This window comes from Archocentrus centrarchus, chromosome 1 (assembly GCF_007364275.1).
Source record: "Archocentrus centrarchus isolate MPI-CPG fArcCen1 chromosome 1, fArcCen1, whole genome shotgun sequence".
In the NCBI taxonomy this organism is placed as follows: Eukaryota; Metazoa; Chordata; class Actinopteri; order Cichliformes; family Cichlidae; genus Archocentrus; species Archocentrus centrarchus.
The window spans coordinates 29,923,366-29,939,755 of record NC_044346.1 but is presented as its reverse complement, the minus strand read 5'-3'; the positions used below and the strand labels follow the sequence as shown (position 1 = coordinate 29,939,755).

The 16,390-nt window shown below is 37.3% G+C and overlaps 1 protein-coding gene across 1 annotated transcript; it reads left to right on the top strand.

Moving 5' to 3' along the window:
- Positions 1-9,192: 9,192 nt before the first annotated feature.
- Positions 9,193-15,255, top strand: LOC115789237 (CMRF35-like molecule 8). Its single transcript, XM_030742557.1, has 7 exons — positions 9,193-9,544; positions 9,628-9,954; positions 10,681-10,806; positions 10,881-10,919; positions 10,994-11,142; positions 14,507-14,759; positions 14,872-15,255. The coding sequence occupies exons 1-7, from the start codon at positions 9,511-9,513 to the stop codon at positions 14,922-14,924; spliced, it is 981 nt and encodes a 326-aa protein (XP_030598417.1). The 5' UTR covers positions 9,193-9,510; the 3' UTR covers positions 14,925-15,255.
- The last annotated feature ends 1,135 nt before the right edge of the window (positions 15,256-16,390 follow it).

Below are 16,390 nucleotides of genomic sequence, written 5' to 3'. Positions count from 1 at the left end.
CTTAAAAAAATTCCTGAATCCAGATCGTGATCCAGATCACGGCCAAAATTTAATCACTTCTTCCTCTTGTCATTTACAACCACTCCACAAAATTTCATCGAAATCCGTTGATAACTTTTGGAGTAATCCTGCTGACAAACAAACAGACAGACAGACAAACCAACCAATGTGACCGAAAACATAACCTCCTTGGCGGAGGTAAAAAAATTATTTTAGTAGACTGACTACATCTATAGTATTTATATACACATGCACATCTGCTGAAATGTTTTAGCTGCTCAGTATCACTCTGACTCACTTTCGACAAGAAGTGTGAAGAGGCCAATGATAAAAGTCAGAGAAAAGGAATGTCAGTTTATAAATATACTTGCAACTTAACATCTCTGCTCGCAAGAAGTTAACAAGAAATATTTCTTGAACATAAAAATGAATTCACTGTACTCAAATGGCAAGCACAGTCACCAGATGTGAGGGGCCGTGCAGGTCACGGCCCCTCCTCTGACCTGCAGGGGCGGTGCTTCCTGCAGGCAGAGGTGGGCCTTGAGTAATTGCAGCCACCTGGGCTCACTAATATAAGCAGGGCTCCACTAACTATTCTCCCCTCTCTGCTCCTCCAGGTAATCTTGGTTTGTCTTTGGTTCTGGTTTGGTTTGGTTTTGGGTTGCAGTGTTCATTCAGGTTTCCACATACATGTCCACGCACTCATACATTGCTTACACTGAACATAATGACATACTCACATCTCATATTTATCTTTCCTTTTGTTTTGCTTAAGTTTCAATAAAACTAATTTATTGGCCTACACCTTTGCCTCCCCTCATTCTTTGTTATGGGCCATGAGCCAGCCTGTGACAAGTGGGGGCTCGTTAAGTGTTTGTTTTTGTTGTTGTTTGGCTACTTTGATTGTTTGGGTGTTTTGTTGGGTTTTTAAATTATATTAATATAGCATGAGGGTCCATTAGCGTTACACAAAATTAGCTGTTAGAAATGTCCTCTGAAGAGCGACTTTTTTATTTTCTTGAACACGTTTCAAAACCTGTTTTTTTGTTTTTTTTTACTTTTAATTAAGAAGTTGAATCAGTACTTAAATGTTTACCGGAATATTTTTTAACATGACTATCTGTACTTCTGCTTAAGTAAAGAATATCTGAACTTTTGCCACCTCTGCTTATAAAAGTGCATTTATATTTACTTGTGGTTCCTAGTATTTTTGTGTTTTGACTAAACTCCTTATTACAAGATTTGTCTCCCTTTTGAACTGTTCCCCCATCCTTTTCAAAATCCAATAATCACCCTTTGAACAAGGAATCTCATACTTTAGTTTTGGACAAAACTACATTCTGTTCATACAAAGTAGTTAGATCCCCTTGAACAGCTACACCAGTAAAACGTTTCCTATGCATTGATACAAAACCATAAGCAATCCATTAATGTCATGTGTATAGTTATATATAAGTAGTGACTTCTTTTGCGGAAAGAATCTTTTTCCTTTTGATATCAAAGTATACTAAGCTACAGAAGCTTGTTTCTGCCACTAAAAAAAATTTTTTTTAAATTGCTGATGCCTTCAACTTCCTGCTTCCGGTTAACAAGGAAATGACGTCCGTCACGGAGCTTTCTGAGTGGCAGCACGAACTCAAAATTTCAAGTTATTAACACAAAATTTGAGATAAGCAACTCAAGATTTTGAGAACTCAAAATTTAGAGTTACAGATGGTGATTTTTTTATTTTATTTTATTTTTTAGAGGCAGAAACAAGCTTTCATACTAAGCCGATAAGACAAAAAACTAAGATATTTGACCAAAGAGCATTTTACATTCATATGTTTTTATTTATATTATTTTGACAAAAGTACCAATAATCAAAATAATTCTTTCACCACTCCTTATACAGCTGTTGCAAATCAGACTGTCATACCTGGTGTTTCTTCCACATGGACATATCAAAATGCCAACTCAACAAACTTAACTGGAATAGGCACCCTAAAGCCTACAAACCTTTTAACAGGTCTAAAAAGTTTATAAATGCATCATTTTTAAAAAAAATCTATACACATACTGATCACAGTTGAACTTAAATAAAGCAACATCTTTTGTCCTCTTTAGAGCTTTAAACTTCACAAGTGAAGGAGAACCTAAAATTAGCACAGGTAAAGTTCTTTGATTTTGAGCATAAGAAAAAAAAATGCTGTCAAGGCAATATAAATCAACAGCTTCTTTTCTTTAAATACATCAGGCAACATTATTTATGCTACTGTTGGGGGCACCGGTCTGATCTCTCTCTTAATAATGGCAGTATGCTTCAGGAAACTTAGAAGAACCTCAAACCATAAACTGCAAGTTTCCTCCAACAGCGCAGACCTCAGCGATGCAAATGAGAGAGAGGTACAGTATGAATCAGAAACTGGAGATCACACTGACACCACCACCTGTGGTAATCTGTGTGGTTTTATAGTACATCAGTAAAAATTATGCATTTTGTCACTTTGACAGGTCAGTTGTGAGTACAATGACACTGACAACAGGACTTTATCTGAGAGCTCTGTCACTAGTAGTCACCAACAAAGACAGGATCTACCAACATCTGAATCCAAAGCAGCCAAATGTAGCATACCCAGTGCTATCTATGAAACCACCCATTTCTCCAACCTTCCAGCAGATTCAGGATATTCACCCATGGAGGACCAAAATGACACTGCCAGCTATAATATGAAAGAACAGGTGATGGCACTTGCAGAGAACACATCTAAATTTAAGATGTGCATAAATACAGAGAGCTGTACAGTGAATCTTACAATATAATTTGAATATTTAAGTTGACACTCATTTTTCCAGTTATGAGCAAAACATCTCTTTATCATATTAAACCTGTACACTGAATTGTATATTTATTGTTTCCACCTCCAAGTCTGCAGCTTTCTGTTTAGAGTATACTGATGTTACCGTCAAGCACAAAAGGCAGTGGTTGAGATCTGGGGAAATGTTGTGCTACATCTCCAGTGGGTGTACAATCTCATTGTACATCCTGTATAATGACAATAAAGGCAGTCTATTCTATTCTATTCTATTCTAGTCAGTGTAATATCCTGTGTGTTAAAGGTTGGCAATAGGTTCATAACCAGAGATTAAAAAATAAATAAATAAAATAAATAAATAAAATTCATATTTTATGGGACTACAGTTCAGTCCATGCTGTAAATAAGTTAAAGAAAAACAGACACCAGTATTTTAATCTGGTTTATTCTGTGTGGTTAATCATTCAGTGATCTCACTGTACTTTACATGTGCCAGGATATTACCCAAAGATGTCACCAGGTGGCGCATAGTGAACAGGAGGAATGCTAAACCACAACTTTAAGAAGTTGAACACATTTCTTATTCACAATACATGTACATTTAATGTGCAAAATACCAAAATTGCAGCCATTTTGATCCAATCCCTTAAAGCTTAAGCTCAACTGTAATTGAAAAACAAACTATTTCATGGACAATATTAACACACTGTTGGCACAAAACAAAACGGCAAGTGAAGAGAAATCTCCATATTTGTATTGTGGAATGTGTAGCTATCGGCTTACATTTACCCAGATGCACCAAAGCTTCACAGGACAGACAATGAGGCAAATCATCCTGTAAAACCAGCCATCTGCAGTATATTTTTTCTATACCCCTTGAATTAAAAAGTGAAACTCTGTGCTTTTAGCCATTCACCATTTTTAATTCCATCTAAACAACTGACAACAAGTACACAGCAACACTTACTGTCACAGGCAAATGCAGATGATGCCTGTAAAACAGCCAACACCTGGATAGCAGTGTCCAGGTGTCATGGGGTTACCCGACTCACCCTTTAAACACCAGGAGCCGTTTTTGGCATCCAGCTCCTCCTGCAGGAAAGCAGCCCTCTTCATGGCAGCATGCTTCAGTCTAACCTGTCGGATCAGGAGCTCCATTGCTTTGCTGTGGACATCAAGACACTGCGTGTAAAATGTCTTCTCTGTTCACCTCAGGATCTGAATGTGCATACTCCAGATATAAAATGTTCGACAAGTTAGAAAATAGTAACTGAAATGACTTACAGGCTTCACAGCTTCTAAACTATGAAAGTTTCAAAACACTCACTGATTTACAATACAAATAAATGTAGGGCATTACTTACATTTGAAATTTCTGTCTCAGTGCTTCCCTTTCAGGATAATTTATGAGCATATTTAGTTGGGGAACGATTTGCCATTGTCTAGAAATAAAGCACAAGGCAAGTTAATTGCATTTTAAACAGTCTTAAAAGCATGCAAGTTTTGTTTTTGCCAAACTGTTCTCAACATAAACCTTTAAAAAAAAAAAAAAAAAAAAACCCTAATTGATGTCAACTACATGAACATCTGAAAAACGAATAAATTGCGAATTAAGCATGGCACATTGTGCTGTGCATTATGAATGATGCTCGTTCTACAATTCATGACACGCGTCAAAAACAAAATACAAACATCCACCCGTCGGGGTCGGGTCATGGTGGGCGGCATTCCTAAGCAGTGGAGCACAGACCTGCCTCTCCCCCAGCTTACCCCGGATTCAGACTTCAGTGCTGGGTCTGTGCAGAGCTACGACGTAACCTGCGTATGTGGCTGTTGTTGCAGTGTTTATACCTGTGCATTGCGTGTGTTAATCACCTTTCGATCATGTCCCGGTGTTTTACATGTGGTGGCAGCCGACAGAAAAATAAAATGCTGGGATTCCATCTGTCCCTCTAATTTTTTTGCTTTTTTGTACAAACTTGGAAGTAGCTGGAAACGCGGGGAAGGACGGATGTTTCTCGACGATGTCAGGGCTGCTGCTCCATCTGGTGGCAGATGACTGCATAACATTTACTGGTACTGGTATCAATTAAAACCTTAAGAATTAGGCTGACTGACTATTACGACTAGTGACAATAGTGACAATTAGTCTAGTCGTGCACATCTAGTAAAAATACTGGACTTTTAAAAAAATTTCTTGAAGACATTTGGAGAGGTTAAATGTCTTCAAGGAACTTAAGTCATGTTTTATTAAACTCCAGTGACAACCATGACTGAGAACCTACACAGACATTAGTTTAAAGCACAGGAAGTATTTAATCAAAATTAATCCATTCATGACAGGAACACAAACTGTACTCAAGTATTTATGTCCCTCACTTTTGCTAAAAATAAAGCAATGTTTACTTTTTAAGACATGGACTCCACTAGGCCACTGAAGGTGTGTTGTGGTATCTGGCACCAAGATGTCAGCAACAGATCATTTAAGTTCTATAAGTCCCGAGGTGAGGGCTCCATACATACGATTGGGGTTTGTCCACCACATTCCACAGATGCTCAATTCAACAAGCAAAGATCTGGGAAATCTGGAGGCCAAATAAACACCTCAACCAATTCTGCAGCCCCATACACAAACTGATGCATTGCAAATTCTGACATTAGAACCAACATGAGCTTTTTTTTTTAGCAATTTGAGCTACAGTAGCTTGTCTGATCGGACCACACGGGTCAGGCTTTGCTTTCCACATGCATCAATGAGCCTTGTCCACCCATGACCCTGTCACTGGTTCACCACCGTTCCTTCCTTGGACCACTTTTTATAAATACCAACCACTGCAGACCAGGAACAAACTCATGAGCTGCAGTTAAGGAGATGCTCTGACCCACTTGACTAGCCATGACAGTTTGGCCCCTGTCAAACTTGCTCATATCCTTGCACCTGCCCATTTTTCCTGCTTCTAACACATCAACTTTGTTATTCATCAATCTGACAAAAGTAAAAGTACCAATAACCTAAATACCTCTTCCACCACTCCTTTTACCGCTGTCACTCCAGATGTTTCTTTCACATGGACATTTCAAAATAACAGTTAACTGCGGGCATCATAAAGTCTACAACATATGACAGGTATAGTAAACAAATGAAACAACTGGATTCCAGTTTATATAACTTGTTTAAAGTAATATTCCTCTCTGCCTTACAGACCAACTCCACTACTGAAGCAGAACCTAAAGTAGCACGAGTAAAGTTCTTTGCAAGATCGAGATGTATTAAGTTGTATAACAAGCCCCTAGTGAGTGGCTGCCAATAAATTATTTTTTCCTGGAAACAAAAAACCAAACACAAAACAAAAAGAATAAGATTGACAGCAGTGTGTTTCCATCTCCTGCTTTTTCCAAGTGTCTATACACAAATGTTCCAAATACTTTGTAAGGATATATTAGTCTTTCTCTATCACCAAAAATCAAAAATATGGAATATAACCTCAATATAACCAAAATGCAAAACAGTCAAATCAATGTCTATACACAAATCAATAAATTATTAAATTGCTGCAGTGCATACTCTGTTACACAGATAATATTTGCATATTTTTCTCACATGGGTTTACAGGACAAACATTTCTGGGTTGTACCATACCAAGGGGACATTAGTATAGTGGTACACTTTAATAGAACTATTCAATCATTTTAGAGCCACAGAGAACAGTGAACTCATTAACTTTCATACATGCACAGAAGATGTGCTAACCAAGCATTACCAAAAAAAAAAAAAAAAAAAAAAATCATAATTGCCACACACAGATATGTTCATCATGTTCTGTTATTAAACTGGAAAAGAGTGTTCTGCAGTGATTAAATTGAAACATCAGGAGAGACAATGTACTGACTCCACTGCTAATGAGAGGAATCCGGGTCATGAAAAACCAGCTTGAACAAGACTGAGTGACGAAGGTCAACTCATAGCACCCAGAATTTGTTTATGTTTAGATAAGTGGCAGTAAAAGGATGTTATGGTTAGTCAGGAACATGGGCTTGGAGAGAGAGGGCACACTCTTCCTCTGAGTCCCACACATGCATGTTTAATTTTCTGATTCTTTAATATATTAAATGTCTTACTAATTAAAGTGTTTCAGGTGTCTTCCTTCATAAGCAACCTGTTTACCTGTCAAACTTCATGTCTGTGGCTCCCTGTGTTTATGTAACTCACACTTGTGTTGCATTTGAAGACAAAAACCTTGTCCACACAAGGTTAACAAAGTGTGAAATACCATTTTGTATGGTTAACACCTCTGGTTAAGGTCAGGGGAAGGTCTGGGTTAGAAGAACCCCAGTACTTGAAGGTTAGTGCAGTATCCTGTGGTACATTTGTGTTTTTATCCCCATCTGTCACTGCACACACAGTTGTATACATTTACTTTCTATAGTAATATTGTACTATAATCATTTTCTGACATCTACCTAAAAAGATTATGTAGGCCGATTATTCTTTTCCAAATTTACAGTATCGTGATCAAGGGGGCCATCTTCATGACCATGTGAGTGATTGCTAATTGTTAATGTCAGCATGCACAGACCTAACAGCCATTGTGTTTGCAATTAGTTACAGATTGCAAAAAATGTAAGCAAGCTCATGTCTTAATACAGTGTCTGGACTTACAATTTAAAAACTTGAGTTTTGGTGCCTTCCAGTGGTCAGAACTGATATAACCTAAAATAAATGTCTTGTGCATTACTGTAAAGCATTTTTTTTTAGAACATATCACACTGATGTATATTCACAGAAGGGTAGTTCTAACATATCTTGCTTGGGTAATGTTAAAACACAAAAAATGATTGAAAATGAAGATTTTAAAAGATGGGGTTATCAGCTAAATGTCCACCATGTTCACCACTTTTCAATAAGTATGAGCAGTTTGTGTAGATCTATTTGCCTAATTACTTTTGAAACATTTATGCACATTTTAAATATATTAATCCTAAACCACATTCTGTGAAATCTGCCAGTTTTTGCCTTTTTTTTTTTTGCATATCTACATCTACATCTGTCTAATTTGAGTTGTTCATCAACATATTGGTAGATGCAGAGATAAGCAGTATAAAGTAAAGTGAATTCAGCGTGCTGTTGCAGATTTGTGGTGCATCTGAATTTCAGTTCCTGCTTTGGTTCAGTTTAAGTCACCAAAAAATGATAATCATTTCATGCAACCGAAACTAAATGCATGCATACACTTAAGTCATCACGGTTTCACTTCCCACGTCATTGCCTGACACCTACAGAGTCTCCTTGACAAAAAGAAAAAGTTTATTCTATAATTTATACTATATTACATAAGTGGGGGAAACATATATAAACAGGTGGAGAACAGCAAGAATAAGGGGTGGAAAGGCAAGGAGGCCTCAGGCACCAGATGAGCCATTTAAGAGTCCTAAACCCTAAAAACTAAAAGATGAATCATTTTAAAAGTAAAATAAACGTCAATAAGACAAGTTCAGGGCAGTAAAATAAATAAAATTGTATAAAGCTAAATTGGAAGTCCAATAACAGTGTCAATGGTCAAAACAGCCTTAAAATAAATACCATTTAAGTAATTAAAATAAAGATAGCAACATAGAGGGAGCATAATCAGTATTTCTTTTGTATCTCACTGTTAATCACCTGTTACTGCTGGATCAGGCGCATGGGCTCCTGGACCCACAGTTCCAGTGGCTCTGTTGTCTCCTTTCTATGCTGTAGCGTCCCCGTGTCAGACTCCTTTTATAACCAGATGGACTGAGCACGCGTAATTCATGTTTTTAATTGGAGAGACGTAGATGGGAAGTAAAACAATTTCAAAATAAAAGCACAGACTAAAATATGCAATATAAAAAAAAAGTGTAAAACAATCAAAATCTATAATAAACCCACGCGATAAAACACGGGATAAAATACATAATAATAATAATAATAATAATAATAATAATAATAATAATAATAATAATAATAATAATAATAATAATAATAATAATAATAACAACAATAATTGTTTGGTATGGATTAAGCTAAAATTTAAGGCCTTTCATTGAAATGAGAAAAGTTTTGACAGGAGAAGGGGAAAACACCGTAGCCCAGGATTTAGAGAGAGGAGTTTCAGAACTTGGCCAAAAATCTCCTGTTTTTTTTTTTTAGTTCATTCGTCATCAAAGTAATTCACCGATTTGCTGTCCACAAATCTAATGGTACATAGTATAAATGAGCCTTTATACTGAAACCAGCAAACTTAATTTTTTACGCCATTAAACGCCACTACGCCGCTGCCACAGAGTAACTCGGTGTAACAGTTACCTTAAACCGTCATCTGCTTAGAGGCTGTGTAGGTGTCACTCTTTGTACCAACTCCTTCCTTTGCTCGCCTCAAAACCTTCAAAAGTCAGACTACTTCACGCGAGAGAAACGCATCTCTGAGACATTTACGGAAGCGCGTCTATCCTCACCAAGCGCCTCTGTGCGCTCTCCTCTGCACCTTTGTAGTCTTGGGCAACTGTTTATAGACAAGTGACAGTGACTAAATATTAAATATTATATTTTCGACCCGTCTTAGCGTCATCGTGACTTATAATGACAACTGTTTCATTTGTACAACCTCGTAGAGTGGTGGAGCAAACTGATAGAGTTTGACCAGTTGTAAATAGCTGGAAGCATAAGAACTACATAGCTGGCACTTTATCAGCCAAAATGAAGACGATCTGTGTCTTCTGTCTTTTTTATGGTAAGTGACTTCCCAAAATTAGCATATTAATGTATTTAAATATGTATTTAACATCATGGTGCGGTGTATCTTGTTAATTTTAGCAGCTACGTTGACAGATGGACTCAAGCTAATCAAGGTAGAAGGATTCCAGGGGAGAAATGTCTCCTTCCAGTGCCCACACAAACTTGCATGGGCATATGATAAATACCTTTGCAAAGATCCATGTACAAGCAGGGAAGACAGGCTGGTTACTGTGAAATCTGGCGGGAGAGCGGAGTCAGGGAGGATAACTCTGGTGGACTCTGGGGATGGATCCTTCACTGTGACCTTCAGTCATCTCCAGCTGTCAGACTCACAGAATTACTGGTGTGCAGTGGACAGGCCTGGTTTTGACACATATACCGAGATACAGCTTACAGTAAAGACAGGTATGTTATTATATTATTTCTTTTAAGTAAAAATTGAGGAATACACCTAATTTGAATGAGGTACTGTATCTGGATTCTTACTTCTAAAAATGAATAAGAGTACTCCACGTTTCATACAGTTATTTACTACAGCACGAGTTACTTTAAATAAAAGCAGAGATGGTGAAATACATTTTAAATGTTTACAACTTGGTGGTTCCCAGTATTTTGTCCCTTGTGGTTTGACTGGAGTTTGTTGGCAGAAGATTCACAAGGCTTATTTCCCCCTTTTTTACTTCTCATATGGTTTTATTATATATTTTTTGAAGCTCAGTGATGAGAAAGCATAAATTTTACAACATTTAAAAATAAAAATATATTTAAAAAAAATCATGTCTGTGTATTTTAACATTTTTTTCTCTTTCTTATTCATCTCTTCATCAGGCAAAATTACTAAACTGTATTCATACAAACCAGTTAAACCATTCCTCGGCGCATCAGTATTCTAGTAATGTCACTCATACAGTACCAGCAAAAAGTTTGGACACAGACAAAACTTGTTTTGCAGAAAAAGTACTTTTATTTTTTATATCAAGGTATTTTAAAACAGTGATACTTATGACGGGATTTTGAATGAAAGACTTATTTATGGAATATATTTCACATTGTTGGTTTTATTGATACTGTTTGATTAAAATAATTGTACCATAATTCCGAGAACATCTTTCACCACTCTTCCTTATACAGCTGTTGAAACTAAGACAACTGTCATGCCTGATGTTTCTACCATATGGACATATGAGAATACCAACACAACACAGTTAACAACTGGATCAGACAACGTTGAACCTGAGCCTACAAATTTTTCAACAGGTATAAAAACAAAATATGGTCCTTACAAATCATGAATACGTTTACATAAGGTAATATTCAATTCTGCTTTACAGCCTCAGTTGTCACTGATGGAGAACCTAAAATCCACACAGGTGAGTTTCAACTTGATGTTATGGTTTACAGATTGTGCATGAATAAGAAGTGTTAATAATCTTGTTTTCATCAGGCGCTGTGGTGTCTGCTACAATCGGAGGCGTTGCTATAATCTTTCTCTTAATGCTGACAGTATGCTTCAGGAAGTACAGAAAAACCCCAAAACCACAACTACAAGTTCACGTCAACAGCACAGATCTCGGTAGTGCACATGAACAAGAGGTATGAGATGGAAAATTGGAGATCACACTGTCGGGAGGTCCCTTCACAGAACAACTGTATTCCTAGAGATTGGTGACTGTTTAGAAACAACAAATCAAAGAAAGTAGAAAATGATCAGGGGTCTTTTCCGTGTTTCAAACGAAAACATGTGAAGAGGGGTTTTCCAAAAGTCGTTTCTCTGTTTTTTAAATTGTGGACTTTTTGAATGAGGATGTGTTAAAACCACAGTGTTATATCAGTGTTGCACTAAAAGAATGGTTTGACATTTTAGTTAAAATGCTCGTTTACTTTACAGTTGGGAGTTAAAAGTAATATTGTATTGAGCTCTGGTGATCTGGGTCACCATAAGAGATGCTCTGGCACACTATCAGATGCTACTATAAGTCACTTTTGTTTCAGAAGCACACACTGAGTGACACCACTAGATGAAGAGATAAATTCTACTGCTGTGTCTTCCTGTTAAATGTAATTTAAAGCCAGGCGATGGTTAACTAAGCTCACTGAAGAAACTAAGAACAGGGAGGAAAAGCTAGACTGGCTTTGTCCACAGATAAAAGTACCTGAAAGCATCTAAAGCACATTGACTGTAATGGAAAATTTTAAGATTCTGCTTTTCTTTGTGCTAAACTGATCTGACTGAATGGAAAGCACGTTGATTAGCTAGTCACATTTCACTTTAATTTATAGTAGAACCTCATTGATATTTAGGTACTTATGAAATTTGGAAGTACAGCACCACCAGGTCAAGAAACTGGAGGTTGTGGTCGCCTTTTTAAGATGGGGAACTAGAGGGTATAACTTTTTATCTTCCCTGGAAAGGTCTATGCTGTGGAACTGGAAATCAGAATCAGGCTACAAATAGAGCCTTGGAATAAGAAGAAATATTTAGTTTTTTTGTTCTGGTTGTGAAACACTGAAACCTGCTCTATACATGGTAGTTTCCCCAACCAGTCCTCCTACATGTGTTTTGTAGGTGTTTTGCAGACACAGATTTAAGAGCACAGAGCTCCTTCTGAATAGAAGCTTCTTAGGTGAGGTGTTTTCTAAGTGGCTAACTGGGAATGAAATCCAGAGCACACTGGTAAGCTTATTCCTCTCAGTTGGATCTGGAACACCTCTGTGTTCTCCTGCTTAGACTGCTACTTTAACACTCACCCAGGTAATGGCAGAAGATGAATGGATGGATTTTTATGAAATGGGTTTATTTTTATGGAATTACAGTGCTGTGAAAAAGTATTTACCCCCTTTTTGATTTCTTAGTTTTTTTTTACATATTTGTCAAACTTAAGTGTTTCAGATTGTCATGAACATTTTAATATAGAACAAAGATAATCAAATAAAACAAAAATACAAAATAAATACAGAATGCAGTTTTTAATTTCTTTTAATTAAAGGGAAGAAGGTATTGAAACTTATCTGGCCCTATGTGAAAAAGTAATGCCCCCCTAAACCTAATAACTAGTTGTGCCACCCTTAGCAGGAAGAACTGCAAACAAGTGTTTGTGATAAGTGGCAATCGGTGTTTTGGCCCAGTCTTCTTTGCAGCATAGTTTTAATTCAGCCACACTGGGGACTTTTTGAGCATGAATGGCCTGTTTAGGGTCATGCCGAAGCACTGACTAGGCCACTCCAAAACCTTCATTTTGTTTTTTCAGCCATTCACTGGTGGACTTGCTGGTATTGCATATAATTATCCTACTGCATAACTCACATGCACTTGAGCTTCAGGACACAAACTGACGGCCGGACATTCTCCTTCATGATTTTCTGGTAGAGAGCAGAATTGTTGGTGTCAGCTCTCACGTTATTGTATCACGTCCTGTTTCTGTTCCGGAGCAAAGTGGTGTTTTTCTGTATCTGATAGCCTAGTATGTGTAGTTCGATCAACCTAGATAATGACATATTCACATGCTTTATACAAAGCACACGCTCTGCTGAATCACCTGTAAATTCTATTCACATTATTCACTTAGTGTGTTTTTAGGAATTCACTAGCATGGCGTAGCGTTTTGCATGGCTAACAGCATGGCTTCTTCTCCTGTCCCTCTTGTACTTTCCTGCTATGTGTGTCAGATATTTATTATTCCTTGGCCTCCTTTAGCAAAAAGGATACTTTTAACAAATGTAGCCTGTTTTTAGCTTTGGAGGCAAGGCTGATTGAGTGGGAGACTCTGCTCCACACCCTGGAAAATCCAGTAACGAACCAGGCCCCTGTAGTCAATACGGACCAAGTTAGCTTAGCTGCCGTCATCTGTCCCCCAGCAAATCCTGAGCAGCTGGGAAAGCCAGTTGTGAGACTGTGAGGAGGAAGTGTAGTCCTAAACAGAAGCCCCTGGTACACCACCAACGAATTCACATCGCTAATCGTTTTCCCCATTCGGCAACACACTGAGGAACAAACTCTGGTTATTGGTGACTGTTTTGAGAAATGTGAAGCTAGTGACACCAGCAACCATAGTCGAATGTCTTCCAGGGGCCAGAGCAGGTGACAAAAGAGTTCATATTGAATTGGTGTGTAACTGCAAAAACAATGTTGGACTCTGTAGTTTTCTCTGGGCCCCTCCCCAATTGGACCAGGAGCGACGTTTTTAGCTCCATGTTCTCCTTGAATTGCTGGCTGTAGCTGAGTGGTGTCTAACAAAACGATGTGGCAAAGTTTCTGGGGAAAACCTGGTCTTGTTAGGAGACGATGGAGCAGCTCTCATTTCTAGAAACACTAAGTGTGTCCAAACTTTTGACTGGTGCTGTATACACAGTAACCAAATTATTTGTAGCACAATATAGCGGTGGGCCATTCACAGTCTCTATCTTATTGCTGAATCTTGAACATTGACCTTTGCTGAGGCAAGTGAGGCTTGCAGTTCTTTAGATTTTGTTTTGGGTACTTTTTTCACCTCCCGGATGAGTAGTTGATTCACTCTTGGAGTAATTTTGGTAGGCCAGCCACTCCTGGTAAGATTGAGCCCTGTTCCAAGTTTACACCATTTGTTAATAATGGCTGTGACCACAGTTAACTGGTGGTTTTCCCTTAATAAACAAAAATATATTTATCTAATATTAAAATTTGTTTGAATATCTGAAAAATATAAGTGTAACAAACATGCAAAAAAAACCCCAACTAAGAAATCAGGATGGGGCAAATACTTTTCCACAGTACTCTACTGTGTACTGTGTACTAACTTTGCTTTTGAATGCTCTGGACTTATAAAGGTGTTATGACATGTTTGTCTAAATCATATTCCAGTAAAAAACCTAATAAGCAATGCTAATTTATATTTTATCAATAAAAATGATCCATATTTTTACACAAAATATTTAACTTCACTCAGTATAATATAAAAGATTTGTTTGTTTATTTCAACAGGTCACCTTTGGGTATAATGACACTGGCAAAGGGGTAGAGCGTATGCAAAAGTTACCAGAGAGTTCCTCTGTCCATACTCACCAACAACGACTGAATCCACCAACATCTGAACCAGCATCCAAATGTAGCATACCCCTTCATATCTATGAAAACATCTCTTTCTCTAGACTTCCAGAAAATTCCGGACATTTATCCATGGAGGACCAGAATGACCATGATGATAACTCTAGGATTTACATAAATCCTTTGCCAGGTATAAAATCTGACAGAACAGCTGGCGGTACATGTAGAAAACACACATCTAAACCTATGACATACAAAAATACAGAGAGCTGTACAAATAGTGTATCTCCTTGTGTCTCCAGAGACCCCTGTGAATCCACTGAAGAGAAGCCCAGAACACTCTGGTTCGGTTTAGATTTATCAGGAATAAATCAGCATTAATCTCAAAAATTTGATTTATCTAATTTTTCCTGGACATTTGTGGATGAGTGAGCTTCAGCAGTTGGAAGCAACACCTATCTTCATCATTAAGGTTTTACACTAAATGGTGCTATTACTGTGTTTGGTTTATGTCTGTTTCTTTATGCATGTATCTTAATCAAACTTACCTTGCATTCAAGGATGAAAATCTGTGTGAACTACCCTTTGATCCAGTTAATACTTCTGTTTACGGTCAAGTGAAGTGCCTGTGTACATTTTCAGTGAAGAAATGCATTTACCAGATAGACTTTGTATTTCCTTTTTCTGAGTTTGTATTAAGAGTTATCTGTAATCTTCACTTAGCAAGTTGCAATAAAGAGGTGGATCTGTATTTGCAATACATATATACATGTATCTGTATTTTGAGGTTGTTGCTTATCTGGAAGTATTTTGTGGGTGTGTAATTTCAGCACCTTTTCAAAAAGGTCTCGCCACAGTGGAGAAAAAAGTTGTATTTTGGTGACTCCTAGTGGTTATATATTTAATGACATGGTGGCAGACACCACTGTCCACTGATATAGCTAGCTACATATGAACCTTCTGTACATTACTGCAAAACTGAATCATATTTTTGTAATATAACGTCAAACTCACAAACTCACAATGAAGCAAACAAAAAACGTTTCAACATTGCTTAGTTGATTTTATAAAAAAATATAGTTGCTTCTTGAATTTACATCTGACATAAAAAAGAGAAAGTAAAAGATTTCAGATTGGAAACAAGACAGGAGGCAGTTTAAAAGAGATGAAGCAGAGAGTGAAAGGACAAAGGATCTCAGTGTTTAATGCTTTCTGTAAATAATAGTTTCATGCACCTTAAATGTTCTAATGTGTGCTCTTAGCAAACTTTTTGTTGTTTCAGGAGTCTTGTTGATAATGGCTGTGAACATGCAACTACGTAAAAAGAATACTTAATAAAGGATTTATACAAGCTAAAGAGAAGGTTGTTATTTTTTTTTGTCCACTAGAGAATAGCAAGCTCTGTTAATGGCAAATAGGTTCTCAAACAGCCACCAAATTTTATTCCAGTATCAGTTTGTTTCTACCATTTCCTATGGAACAAAAAAAGTCTCTTTAGCTGCTAAACGCTACAGTAGGTTTACCATTTGCAGAATGTGTGTGCTATTTTGTGCTGAAGAGTCAGCATACAATTAGTTTATTTAAAAAAAAAGAAAAGAAAGAAAGCTTCCTGTTGTGGTTTAAATTTGGTGTGGACAGGTTTTTACATGAAAGAGGAAGAGTTTTAACACATGAACGTGGAAGCACCTGATTTAACACAGGGACATTCTTTGGTCCAGGTTCTCGTCTTATAAAGTGGCTGAGGAGAGAACCTGACTCTGTGGACTGAAGGTAAATTGGGAGTAATGGGAAAAATCTTGGGCTCACGGAGAACAACTATAG

Coding starts and splice junctions, on each gene's coding strand:
- LOC115789237 (XM_030742557.1), top strand. CDS start 9,511: ATGAAGACGATCTGTGTCTTCTGTCTTTTTTATG. Junction 11,143..14,506: donor GTAGTGCACATGAACAAGAG/GTATGAGATGGA, acceptor TTATTTCAACAG/GTCACCTTTGGGTATAATGA. Junction 14,760..14,871: donor TTACATAAATCCTTTGCCAG/GTATAAAATCTG, acceptor TTGTGTCTCCAG/AGACCCCTGTGAATCCACTG.